This window comes from Pecten maximus, chromosome 7, assembly GCF_902652985.1.
Source record: "Pecten maximus chromosome 7, xPecMax1.1, whole genome shotgun sequence".
NCBI classification, from domain to species: domain Eukaryota; kingdom Metazoa; phylum Mollusca; class Bivalvia; order Pectinida; family Pectinidae; genus Pecten; species Pecten maximus.
In genome coordinates, this window is record NC_047021.1 from 23,099,978 (window position 1) to 23,114,182 (window position 14,205).

Sequence of the window (14,205 nt, forward strand, 5' to 3'; positions counted from 1 at the left end):
GCATTGAAGACGCCTGATTAAAAGGGGCTTATGGGAAATATTTTCATGGAGTCCTCGACGACGACATGCTGGTACAAGTGAAGTGAACATTTATCGAGTAAAAACTATTCCCATGTCGTTAGCTTTGACAGGAAATCCTGTCCGAAATGTTATGAAAACTGAACGTTACTTAGTGTATAATTGTTTTTGTACGATTAAGCCTTCTGTAGTGCTGAACTGATCTGTACTGTGTAGATAATCTACAATTTGAAATAAGCTGAAACCTGCTTGTTTTGGTCTGCCTCTTTTGGATACCAAGATGGGATTTTTTGATAAACTGGCAAAATTAATGGGATTGTCGAAGAAGGAGGCAAAACTACTGGTAATAGGATTGGACAACAGCGGTAAAACTACGATTTTAGATAAACTGAAACCAGAGGAAAAACGGTCTGGAGATGTTGCTCCCACTGTTGGTTTCAATGTGGAAAGGTTTAAGAACAAATTCCTACAATTTACGGCATTCGATATGTCAGGACAGGGGCGGTACAGGAACATATGGGAGCACTATTTCAAGGACTGTGACGGAATCATTTTTGTGATTGACAGTTGTGACAAACTGAGAATGACTGTGGCAAAAGATGAATTAGATCAAGTTCTGCAAAATAAAGATATCAAGGATAAACGGATACCAATTTTATTCTTTGCAAACAAGATGGACTTGCGAGATGCCATGTCAAGTGTCAGATGTACATTATTATTGGATTTGGAAAATATACAAAACCACCCATGGCATATATGTGCAAGTAATGCTATAACAGGGGAAGGGTTGCAGGAAGGATTTGACTGGCTGACACAGGAAATAAAAAGTAATATGGGCACAAAATGAGATGGTTTCGAAATATTCCAATACACTATCGTACACTTTTGACATTTCTCACAAAGGAATCAATGTGGATATCTATATGAGGAAACTTAATGAAGCATGTGAATTGAAAGACTTGTCAGAATCCCAAATTAATTCTATGTATAGTAAGCAAATGAAACTTAAGTATTCAAATAACTACAGCACAGATAACATTGGTATATTTGAAAGAAAATGCCTTTGATTTTGTAATGAAATTTATGAGTTTATTTTTCATGACCAAATAGTTAAGATTGGAAACTTACAGTCAATCTGTCAAAAATTTCCCTTGAATCTGAACATGGGAGCTAGTAGTTATATATATCTAACTTCAAGTATAAATTTAAGTAATGTCTGAAATGTAGAACTACCTCTTTTAATTATGTTTATAGCGTTGCACTGTTATTGACGGCCAATAAATGCAAGTTACGTTTTACTTTCACTGTCATTACAACATAAAGTTTAGATATAATTTAGTGACTGTTTTTTTTTTACATTTGAATTTTTATACTGTGTCACATTTTGGATTGAAAATGACATCTTTGCTGTATTGCATACCAACTTTTTCTTGGCTTGAAAAACTTGTTGTCTTTTCAAAATCTATGGCCCTAGAAAATACATTTGTAGAAACTTTTTATTTTTTCACTGATTGGTAATATAATGTATGTACATTTGTACACTGTCATATTTGACAAAAGATGATCCTGTATTTTATGTTACTCATGCTATTTTTGTTATAAATGACTTTCCCTTTTCATAGACTGGCTTGTGTTTCATCCTGAAATTACTATAGCTGTTGATAGGACATTAAACAACACAGAACCAAACCATGGCTGGTTGTATATGAGTCTGAGAGGAAGGCTATACATGTTTTGTTGACACTGTCACATAGCCACAAATAGTATGAGTTTCCTCTAGCCCTGATACCAGACTTTGACATTCAGACATTTAATATAATAATCATCTATTTCTGTCAAAATGTCCCAAGTCTGTGGTGTCGGGGCCAGAACTCCTGAGGCTGCACAGGAAACAACAGCTGTTAAGAATATTTATGATGACAGCTGCACAGTTCATGATCAGTGAACAAATGCAAAAGAGTCGAAAAGGGAATTATCGACTAGTTCCAATCCCCCTGATATATATTCAAGTACATTCCTGGTGAAATTGATATAATCAAGGGTGATTGTCACCAGAAATAAATAATACAATGGTCATCATTTAATGATAAGAAATACATGTACTAGTTTTGGAGCAGATGCATCTTTTTTAAGCCCATGCCAGGATACATGTGTTAATACATGTTATAAAAATAACGATTAGTTTTGTTTATACTAGATAGTCTATTGAGCTTATGGCTTGTCTTCATATGGTCAAGACTATTCTTAACATATATATGACATTTACAAATATGTATTGAAGTAAAATGTACTGGTACCTAAATGCAACCATGTATGTGTGGAAATGAAAAACCACAGGCATAGAAAAATATATTGGCCCCCTATTACTACTATATGATTATCAACAAAACTTGAAGATCAGACGATGCATTGTCTGTGGAACGTAAGTATATTGATTGGTCGACAGTTGTAGTTAGTATTGTTTACAGATCTAGAGCTGTCCACCAATCAGATTTCCCCTTGCATATACTGCTCTAAAATATACAGACTGCTTAAATTAATAAGCTTGCATTCCACATGTACAGTCTATGCAGCTCGTCAGCTGAAAGGCCGTAATAGCGGACATAAAACCTGTTACATAAGAATTATCGTTCTGTAATTAATGTCATATTTTATTGTCATTGTTTTAATTACAAATTATTCAAGAATGAAAAATTTAATTCAAAGTAGTATCCATTAGGATAAGCTTATGAAGATATAATACTGGAAATGTAGAATTAACTTAAAAAGATAAAATGTGATAAGGCCACAATTTGTGATTTGTTTACTGTCTTTAGATTGTAAACATGTCTGTCAGTTTTAAAGCTGGTATAGTAAGGACAATGTCTATCAGTTTTAAGCTGATGTAGTAAGGACGTAGTGTACACATGTCCATTTGACATGTATTAATAGATTATCTACATAATTTTAATATATTATCATGATTGGAGACATAATCATACAAATGCATATTAAAAAAATGAACATTTTGAATGTTGTTCAAATGTATATTAAAAAAATGAACACATATGGTATATGTTGTACAAATGTATATTTAAAAAAAAATGAACATGTTGAATGCCTAGCTATAATTGCCTATATATATATAGCCACCCATGTCTGACAGCAACTTACTGTACATTAAGTTAGATACATGTTTTATCAGTATTTATCTTTTGCAAGGAAATTTAGCACATTTTAATTCTGATGTCCGAGAAATATTATCTGGAACTGTTCGCATTGAACATTTATCATTAGCACTGATATTTGTTGTGTATGCGTAAAAAAAGTGTTATGGAGCTGCTAGCCCTGACCTGAAACCACTATAGCTAACCCTGGATGTCGGGCTAGTGGAATTTTACACCCTTGATCAAGCTCTTCAGTTAGACGTGGAATTCTCACTGTGTGGTTGACACTGACTGAAATGTAGCATACATTTTACATGAACATGTATATTAAGTGCTGTATGCTTATATACAGGTAATTACTCCATTAAGAAATGGTTAAATTATATATGTTGGGTTAGAAAATTGATGCTAAGATTTAAGTAAAAATATATATTGATAAACAGTCTCCAGCTGTCATGAAGAACATTATAAGAAAAATGAAGATAGAATAGTGGTACATGTGAGAACTGACCCACTGATGTCATGTATTGTTGTATTTTATTGTTGGTGTTGGTGTAAATTGTTTTGTTGTGATCATGTACATCCGTCCATTCCTCAAAGTGGTGATTGTACATTACCATGATAATGTTATAAATATGATCTAATCATTCATTATCACAAACAATTTAAGATTTTTTTTTTAATAATATCAGAAAATTTATTCATTAATAGTTTTTAAATCTATATATCCTGAAAATTCACATATCAACATTTTCCTATAAGCCACAAGGTTTAATTGATCTTATGAACTTTCAGTCATTGGGCAAGAGTCAAAATCAATATTCTATACATCAAACAAAAGTGATTGGTCCATTTGAGCTGAAAACTATTCTGATTTATTTACCTGTGTAAAGCTTATAATTAATGATAACAGAGATACCTGGACAAGCATCTTGCTAGATTTTCTCAAATAATTTGTCCAAATATTAGGTTTACAGGTTTTTACACCCTCTGTACAACCTCAAGTTAATCACCTTTTTTGATTTTATGTACTATTACAATGTAATTATATGTACATGTTGTTAAAGTGCAAGTGTTATTTATGATTTTACAACTGATCCAACTTTCATTACTAATGAAAATTGATTACATGTATATTTACTGATACCTGATAAACATGGTACAATCTGTACCACAACACAAACGTTTGAGAAACTGTGCAACAATAAATATCACAAATTACACCTCCCTTTTTCTTGTGTATGAATTATTGGGCAAAGGAGATCTAATGTTCTATAAATGGAGGGTGTGGCTCCTTGGGGCCTGAGTGTCAGGGCTAAAAGCTCATGTGTTATATTTCATAAGTCATCTGTACTGCTATACATCTTAAGGGATATTCTGCACAAGTTGCAAAATTTCTGACTGTTCTTTACATTTTAAGAACACTTGATTTATTTCTATTGACCTTTAAAATTATTGTCAGCTTCAAAATATTTTTTCCTGTGGTCAGTCTGGACAAGAAAAATAGGTGGGTATACCCCAGGACATATAGATTGACTAATTGTGGAATGAAAACAAATGTGTACACTGTAATGCAAAGCAAACCAGAGCAACTGTTCGCATAGAAAATGACGAGGGATTCTGATTGAAAGTAAACCTGTTTAGCAGGGCCTTGGGGGCATTTTGTTATTTGATTTAGCTAGATATATAAACAAAATTCCACAAATTAAATGGCATATGTTTGTTTATATGATATATTGATTTATATGATTTTCATAAAACATGTTGATGCTTTTGTACATATATTACAAAAAGCAATTGAAATGCTAACATATGCAAAATATCCCTTTAACTATTTTTCTATTTTACCAACATGCCATTCCTTTCCAAAAGTGCTTGGTAAAGTAAAATGATTGTTGCTTTCATCTGTTACAGCCAGTTCCTTTCCAAAAGTGCTTGGTAAAGTAAAATGATTGTTGCTTTCATCTGTTACAGCCAGTTGATCCAAATCTAGCTTAGGATCATCATCTGTTTTAATGATGGTTGTCCCGTCTAGTTTGGAAGTATAGGTCAAGGTTATTCATTTGAACAAACTTGGTAGCCTGCCGCTGCAGCATGATACTTTCGTTGGCAAGAAGAAATTGTTCAAATAATGCAGCACATTTGACCTCTGTGACCTTGAAAGCAGGTCAATGTCATTAATTTTAACAACATAGTAGTCCTTTACTCAAGAAGGCTACTGACCCAATATGATGCTGGGGCTCGTGGTTATTGAGAAGGCAATTGTTTGAAAGCTTTTAACACATTTCCTAGCTGTGATCTTTAAAGAAGATCAAGATCATTCATTTGCACAAAAATGTTCATCATAGAATTATACTGGCCCAATACTAGGACACTAGCACTCTTGGGTATTGAGAATAAGTCATTTCATACTTCAAGCATAGGTTCACCTAGGTGAGGGAATACATTGTGTATCTAAAGTAGGTCACTGACATTTTGACCTTTGACCTACATCAATTAATTTCACATCCAGACGGGACTGTAGTTGGCCCAATTGTGTTATTAAACCTGATCTTTAAAAACTACTAAGGAAAGAGGTTGCTTATGATTTCTTCTTGGGACAAAGTCACCTTTGTTTTAAACTGACCTAGTTTCTACACTATTAGTGTTTTAATTAATGCAGCAGAAAACCTTGTTCCTGAAGGAGGTAACCCAGTTACCAAGATCCGTTTGTCTGTCCCAGACAAAGATTCGCCAGTCAGATGCGCAGGTCCCAATAGAGGAAAGAGAGGCATGTCCTTTAAATTGCTGCTAATGATCAATGGATTTTGACCAAAATTTGGTCTGTAGCATCTTTTTGCAATTCTTTAAATAACTACTACCCAGGTGAGCAATGCAGAACCCTTGGGCCTCTTGTACATCTTTAACCAAGTTCCTTGATGTGAATACCTACATGTTCCCTTGATACCTTGAATATATGGGTTAATCCAGTGCTGGCAAGTACCATCATCAGGTGGACATTGTCAAGAGGTGCACTTGCTGGGTTGATCAGGCCCAATCAGGGACAGGACTGTTCTTGCTACAGCTCACTGTTGTTGGAGCTTGTTGTGTTGAATGTTCCCGCCACATCTCGTTTATCCTGCTGCATCACTCAGGCAGAGCTGATGCCTTACAGGCTCTTGTCACCCTGCGTCTAGCACCCAGTCTGTTGACTGCTCCATCTTTCCCACCTCTTCCGCCATATTCAGCTTGGAGCAACATCTGTCCATCTGTTTGATGCCCCTACCAGTTTCCTCTGTCTATTCCTAGCACTCCTAGGGCCTGCCAGATTGATCAAGGAATCGCCTGCAGCTGACCTCTATAGGCAGACACCATGTCCACCATCCCTGCTGCTGACCTCTATAGGCAGACACCATGTCCACCATCCCTGCTGCTGACCTCTATAGGCAGACACCATGTCCACCATTCCTGCTGCTGACCTCTATAGGCAGACACCATGTCCACCATTCCTGCTGCTGACCTCTATAGGCAGACACCATGTCCACCATCCCTGCAGCTGACCTCTATAGGCAGACACCATGTCCACCATCCCTGCTGCTGACCTCTATAGGCAGACACCATGTCCACCATCCCTGCAGCTGACCTCTATAGGCAGACACCATGTCCACCATCCCTGCTCCTGACATTACAACTACTGGTACTTTAGTTGCTTCTGTGTACTTGCCTCCTCCATCCTGTCTTCCAATTGCTCCGTCAGCTCAACCATAACTACTTGCTTGGAGCTGCTCCAGCCTTGGAGTTTTATAATTTGAGCTCTTTTAAAATGGTCCGTCTCTTCTGTCTGTTCCGAGATGAGAGTACCTACATGTTTCTAGATGAGGGTACAGACATGTTTCTAGATCAGAGTACCGACATGTTTCTAGATGAGAGTACAGACTTGTTCCGAGATGAGAGTACCAACATGTTTCTAGATGAGGGTACAGACATGTTCCTAGATGAGAGTACCAACATGTTTCTAGATGAGAGTACCGACATGTAATGATGTTTCTTGATGAGAGTACTGACATGTTTCTAGATGAGAGTACCGACATGTTTCTAGATGAGAGTACTGACATGGTTCTAGATGAGAATACCGACATGTTTCTAGATGAGAGTACCGACATGTTTCTAGATGAGAGTACCGACATGTTTCTAGATGAGGGTACCAACATGTTTCTAGATTAGAGTACCGACATGTTCCTAGATGAGGGTACAGACATGTTTCTAGATGAGATTACCAACATGTTCCTAAATGAGAGTACCGACATGTTTCTAGATGAGGGTACAGACATGTTTCTAGATGAGAGTACCGACATGTTTCTAGATGAGGGTACAGACATGTTTCTAGATGAGGGTACAGACATGTTTCTAGATGAGAGTACCAACATGTTCCGAGATGAGAGTACCAACATGTTTCTAGATGAGGGTACAGACATGTTTCTAGATGAGGGTACAGACATGTTCCGAGATGAGAGTACCAACATGTTCCTAGATGAGAGTACCAACATGTTCCGAGATGAGAGTACCAACATGTTCCTAAATGAGAGTACCGACATGTTTCTAGATGAGGGTACAGACATGTTTCTAGATGAGGGTACCAACATGTTTCTAGATGAGAGTACTGACATGTTTCTAGATGAGAGTAGAGACATGTTCCGAGATGAGAGTACCGGCATGTTTCTAGATGAGAGTACTGACATGTTTCTAGATGAGAGTACTGACATGTTTCTAGATGAGAGTACTGACATGTTTCTAGATGAGAGTACCGGCATATTTCTAGATGAGAGTACCGACATGTTTCTAAATGAGAGTACCAACATGTTTCTAGATGAGAGTACCGGCATGTTTCTAGATGAGAGTACCGACATGTTTCTAGATGAGAGTACCAACATGTTTCTAGATGAGAGTACCAATATGTTTCTAGATGAGAGTACTGGCTTGTTTCTAGATGAGAGTACTGGCATGTTTCTAGATGAGAATACTGACGTGTTTCTAGATGAGAGTACCAACATGTTTCTAGATGAGAGTACCAACATGTTTCTAGATGAGAGTACCTTAATGTTTCTAGATGAGAGTACCGACATGTTTCTAGATGAGAGTACAGAAGTTTTTCTAGATGAGGGTACCGACATGTTTCTAGATGAGAGTACCGACATGTTTCTAGATGAGAGTACCGACATGTTTCTAGATGAGAGTACCGACATGTTTCTAGATGAGAGTACAGACGTTTTTCTAGATGAGGGTACCAACATGTTCCTTGTTGAGGGTACCTACACATTCGTTGACGAGGGTATCAACACGTTAGTTTATGAGGGTACCTACATGTTCCTAGATGAGGGAATTGTTTTACAGATTATAGATTTGTTACTCGTGGCTCTTTGATTCTGTTATTTTCCCCATTTTGCTAACTACTTCATACTTACCAGGTACAATATATTTCAGCAGCCAAGTTGAAGGTAACTGCAGACATTTTACTTGTGATTGTATAAGCTAGAATACACAAAACTAGTACACTTTAGATATTATTGGTCACGGTCACTCGATTGTTCCAACAAAAAAAAAAAAGGTCATTTTTGTACCTTTTAAGTGTTATGATGCTGCAGTTGGGAGATTGACCTGGTCTCCAAAGATTTACATCAGGCTTGTGTCCAATATCCATAGCTGCTAGATCGCTTTTAGATGCTCCATTTGACACGCCATCTTTGGAAATGTTTTCAATGTTACATCGGCTACCAATTCAGGATTATTTCAAATTCAAAAGAAGTGAGATGATGAACAAGTGTGTCAACAATTGAGTACCAGAATACTTTTCAAACCAGATCTCTTCTTCATTTCTGTGTTTTATAGTAATGTATTACATAATCTTGTAACTGAAGTATTTCCCATGCTGCCAACAGCCAGCAGCTCTTGCAAAGCAACATACAACATGCCCTGTTCTATAAAATACAACACAACAAAGCAATCCAGCTCAAAGAACTTTATCAATCCAAGGACAAGCATATCGTGATGAACGTTATCTACATATTGATGTAGAACAATGACTCCTGATGAACATTTTATTACAGTACTGTTCAAACAATGACATAACAATAAAACTGATCACCACAATAAGTTTATATCATGAAACAATGCACTGCATAGTTTTGAATTAAAATAGTACAAAAAGAGAATAATTATAGAAAATTTAATTCATAAACCAAATACAAGTTCATAGCAAAAATCTATTTTTGAACTGAAAAGTTCCAAGAGGAAGTCTAAAAACATTTATCAATTGTATAGTTAACTTTATATTTGACAACCTCCGAGATTTACAAATCATTCAGCATACAGCGACTGTGTCTGGTATTCAGCCTTGTGTACAAATGCTGAATATACATGTACCGTCTAGGATTAATTACACATTGGTCACTTGTATAAGGAAGTCTGATGGAATATTTACACTGGTTTGATCTACTGAAATTGTTCTGTTTGGAATTTTTTTTTTTTAATATGAAATCATTGCTTATAAACAGTTATAAATCTTAAATATACTGTAATTCATATACTACAAACACATGAAATTTTTTAACACATTATATCAAAATTATGCAAACTAATGTCATCTGTCAGGTTTGGAATGAGTTTTCAACAGTTAACAAAGTACATCTAATCCCAAATTTACATGACTGACAGATTCCTGGTAATAAGACCTGATACTAAGTACTAGGCCCAGTTGTTCAAAAGGTGATATAGGCTAATCAATTCAACAGAAATTTCAAAATCCTGATTAAATAATTTGTGGTAAAAATAACTTGACAAAATTTATGAAACTCTAATACTCCTCAGCCTCTTCCTTACCTGCCCATTTGAAGGAATATACACAAAAAGTTTGAACTTTAATGAAGTAAAGGGGTAAATGAGATTTTCACTAATCAAGTGGTGATCAAGCTAATCAACTTTTGAACAATGTGGCCCAGTACTATTGAAGAAAAGTAACACAGGAACTTGATATCAGAGGTAAGTACCGTACATAAAAAAGAAATAGTTCTTTTTATATATGTGTAATAAATTTACAAAACTTTAACAAGAAATAGAATAAAGAATTTCTACAACAATCAAACAGTAATTTATACACAGCTTCCGCTGTTTTTTTCAAAGCATTTATATTAGCATTGTTTACAGAATTACAGGACAAGAATAGGTAACTCTGCATTTATTTTAGCAAAACAAAATTATTATTTTTAAACTCTTTGATCCATTACTGTCAAAATAATATATAACAAGTGCACAAAAGACTTGGTTTGCAGTGATCAAATAACCAAATGCAACTAGATAACAATCACATATAATATCTGTACAATTCAGATAAAAAAGTATCAAATTGTTCAGTCACAGACAATCACTTAATTTGTGACAAGCAGATTGATCTTGAATGAAAATAAATGATCTTGCCTCATCAATTACATGTCATGATTTAAAAATCAATTGAATTTTAATCGATCCAACAACAAATCTAGGAATGACGCCTACATATATTACAAAATCTACGGTTGTCTGATAAAACCAAATACAGACGAAAGCACTAGTAACTAAATCTTGCTTTGTTTCGTTTGTACATACACGTACATGTACTCCTTATACATACATATATATACACAGATTATTTAGTTTATGCATGTGTGTTGTAATCATGAACAAGTAAGAGACGATATGTCAAATGTTGTCTACAATGAAATGGCAAAGTGTACCTTAATCACATGGAATCAGCAATTTTGTAATCACAAGACATAAAGGTAATCAGTCTACTGTAACAGTGATCAACCTGATTTGGTCATAAACATCCATACCAAATGCAGTTAAATGTTAAGTGTGAAAAACATGAAATCAGAACTATAAACTGTAACAAATTTAGAATTCTTTAAATGTATATTACAATGAAAATACTTTCTATTGACAAAAAAGGTGGTTTGCTTGAAGTTTACCAAACATCACATCCAGATATGGTGTCGGGTAACTTCACAATTCCTCAAAACTTCAAAATTTTGGTATCTGGATAAAAAAAATGACACACATACACCTTAAATGATACATAGAACATTTTCTTTTACAATACAACTTACTGACTAGCAGTTAAAAGTAGAATTCTTTTACTTGAATATATTTGTTCACAGAAAGAATGAGAAATACTAAAAAATGAATTGTTTTGTTGACCGACTGTTTATGATCTAGCCTTGTATCGTGTTTTACCCATCAATCACTTGGACGCATGTTTCAGAAGGATGTCCACGGCGTATGAACCAGCGAATGTCAGTGTATATTGCATACAGCCAGATCAGGGTGTTCAGTAATATTGCCACAGTTACACATGCAGTAAGATTTCCTTTAATATCATTTATTGCATAATTTGCTGCATGTTTTCATGAGGAACGAAATTGACCACTTCACCATACACAAGTTCTGAAAATATAAATAAATTTGTAGCATAAACACACATAAAACAAAACATAATTCACAAACTACAATATTTTTTACTCTGTCCCACAACACATGTACAAACAATTAAGATTTCACCAGCCATGTCCCTCCCCATACAGCCATACATGGAATAACCCAGAGAATTGTATTGAACATGGTTTGGTAGCTCCCTTCCGATACATGTAACCCACAAGATTCAATATCATGAGGACTCTGTTTAAAGAAATTTTATTTATGTCATTTCTATTTTTCACCAAACCTAGTATCCTAGTATTAATCATTTTTAGGAATTTAGAAAAAAAATGTTCAGTGCCAATATATGTGTTGATACACCGGTAAATAAATGAGTGAATAAGCTTACTTCTCCATTCTGGTATATCATGATCCAAATTTTCAAAGGAGTCATCATACTGTTGGTCTGCAACAGGTTCATCGGAGGGGTCAGCATACTGGGCGAGGTAGGGGTGGGCTAGGGCTTGTTCTGCTGTAATTCTACTGTCAGCGTCCAGGTTCAGCATGTGATCCAGCAGATTCAAAGCTGAAAAACACCAACGTTTGTATAAAAGAAAATGCTGGGCTATCAAAATGTTGATGCAATGATAAGGGGACACTAACACAAATTATCTTTCAGAAGCAAGGGCAAGAACTCCTTACATATTAAAGATTACTTACCATGACAAAAATTTGTGTGTTGAAATCAAATTCTTGAAATAACTATCATTTACTTTAAAATTTATGCATTTTCCATTTTAAAGGTAATATTTTCCAAAATTTACAATAACAAAATGCACTACATCCATACTCCTAAGTAATTGTTACATTGGAAGACTTGCCCTGGCATTGGTGAAGGATCCTACAAGGGTCTTCATGTAATCAATAATGTTGTTAGAACCAATTACACCAAAATGACTGTACGTACCTTTTTTGTTTGCATGTAAAAATATTTCACCTAAGGGCTTTTTGTTCCACTTTGGCATTGATGAAATGTAGTTTCTTGCCTGCAAAAAATGTAAAATTCTTCTTGATATGATGCAACAATGAAACATATCATCTTAAAGAATCCCATTATGTTGGACCAACAGTGATGGACTATTGTTACAAATTTAGTACTGACATGTATGTAAAACTAAATGTTTGTAAAGTTATCTATGGTGTTTTTCATATACAATGTATTCCTATTGTTATTGTTGAAATACAAGTCAAAGTAATGATATATTATGGTGGTGTTGAAATAAATGTCCATTCCATGGGCATCATGACAGATATACAGAACACTTACCTCCCTACTGCTTATTTTTTGAAGAAGCTTTTCATCTGGAGTACCTGTTAGTGACAACACACGGCTGAGCTGGTCTATATCTGTACAAGGGTCAAGGACATTACTTCATACAGATCAGAGTCAAGGACATCAGTTTATACAGACCAGGTACCAGTCAATGCTTGTTCATCTGGATTAGGTTCATCAGTGATCACCATATTATATTAATGTACAATGCAAGGGGTTTCCTTAAAAATCTATAATGAACTGTGTATAGAAGCATTTTCTCAGGAACTATCATTCCAAACAGATGACTACACACGGAACATACAAAATATTTTTTCAAAGTATGAAACTATATCATTCCAGGAAAAAATAAACCAAAGTACTGTGCAGAAAAGGAGAGAGGAGGTTAGGAATAACTGGCCCATAGTGTTGAGACTGACTAGACAAGTAACGTTGCAATTGAAGGAAGGATACGATCTGTTCCTGGGAAGAGAGGCTTACTGGTCAACATCTCAGCCATAATGCACCCCACTGACCAAATGTCCACTGAAATGAAACATTAATATGTTATCTCCCTAAAACAATTTTTGTCTCTCTCATCTTTTTGTTTCTTTTATCCTTTTAATCCATATTGAAATACTGCTTAAACCCAGTACACGGGGATAATTATATTGCAGGGAGGGTCATAATAATGTGCATACTCTATATGAGTTATGTCCCTTCTCTAAGAATTACTATCAGTTCCTTCTCCTTAAATACCTGTCTGGGTATAATGCATCCAGTTGAGGACGATTTCCGGAGCCCTGTACCAGCGGGTAGCAACATATCCAGTCATCTCCGACTCTGTGTGGCGTGCCAGACCAAAATCCAGAATCTGAAATATGACGGTAAATATGGTTTACATGTAATATCACTATGGTATTGAAAGTGATACCGTATGTTACTCCAAGCTGAATATCAGAAATACACTGAAGAACATGAACTATCGACGGGTATCATATGTATCAAAGTTTAGTGGTGAGCATTTACATGTGAGCTTTTACAGAATAGATAAACTCTAAACTAATATTCAAGGAATTAATACATCCAAATGTATGAAATTATATGGCAGATAATTCTGTTATGATCTTATAGAGCATGGTCACATTAAGAAAGGGGGGGTAATTCCTCCAATGGAATCTTGTCTTTCAAAAGGTATGTGCTTTCTATGACAAAATCCCTTAAGAACTTAGAGGGGGATGTATGTCTCTTTGATATACTTAGTAATCCTTAAGGAACAAGTCCTGAGACAGGGAGATATTTTCT

At 35.3% G+C, this 14,205-nt stretch overlaps 2 protein-coding genes across 2 annotated transcripts in view; one reads left to right on the forward strand and one right to left on the reverse strand.

The window, feature by feature from the left end:
* Positions 1 to 40: 40 nt before the first annotated feature.
* LOC117331942 (ADP-ribosylation factor-like protein 6) lies at positions 41 to 4,392 on the forward strand. The gene has a single exon (XM_033890950.1). It carries the CDS (start codon positions 299 to 301, stop codon positions 863 to 865), a length of 567 nt encoding a protein of 188 aa, XP_033746841.1. The 5' UTR covers positions 41 to 298; the 3' UTR covers positions 866 to 4,392.
* A 4,752-nt stretch (positions 4,393 to 9,144) lies between these two features.
* LOC117331943 (mitogen-activated protein kinase 14-like) overlaps positions 9,145 to 14,205 on the reverse strand; it is a 31,272-nt gene continuing 26,211 nt past the window's right edge. Inside the window, exons 7-12 of the mRNA XM_033890951.1 lie at positions 13,660 to 13,774; positions 13,375 to 13,446; positions 12,916 to 12,995; positions 12,556 to 12,634; positions 11,998 to 12,174; positions 9,145 to 11,618 (exon numbers count right to left, since the gene is read on the reverse strand). Of these exons, the coding sequence (XP_033746842.1) occupies positions 11,554 to 11,618; positions 11,998 to 12,174; positions 12,556 to 12,634; positions 12,916 to 12,995; positions 13,375 to 13,446; positions 13,660 to 13,774 (588 nt within the window). The 3' untranslated portion in view covers positions 9,145 to 11,553. The remainder of the gene's footprint in view (positions 11,619 to 11,997; positions 12,175 to 12,555; positions 12,635 to 12,915; positions 12,996 to 13,374; positions 13,447 to 13,659; positions 13,775 to 14,205) is intronic.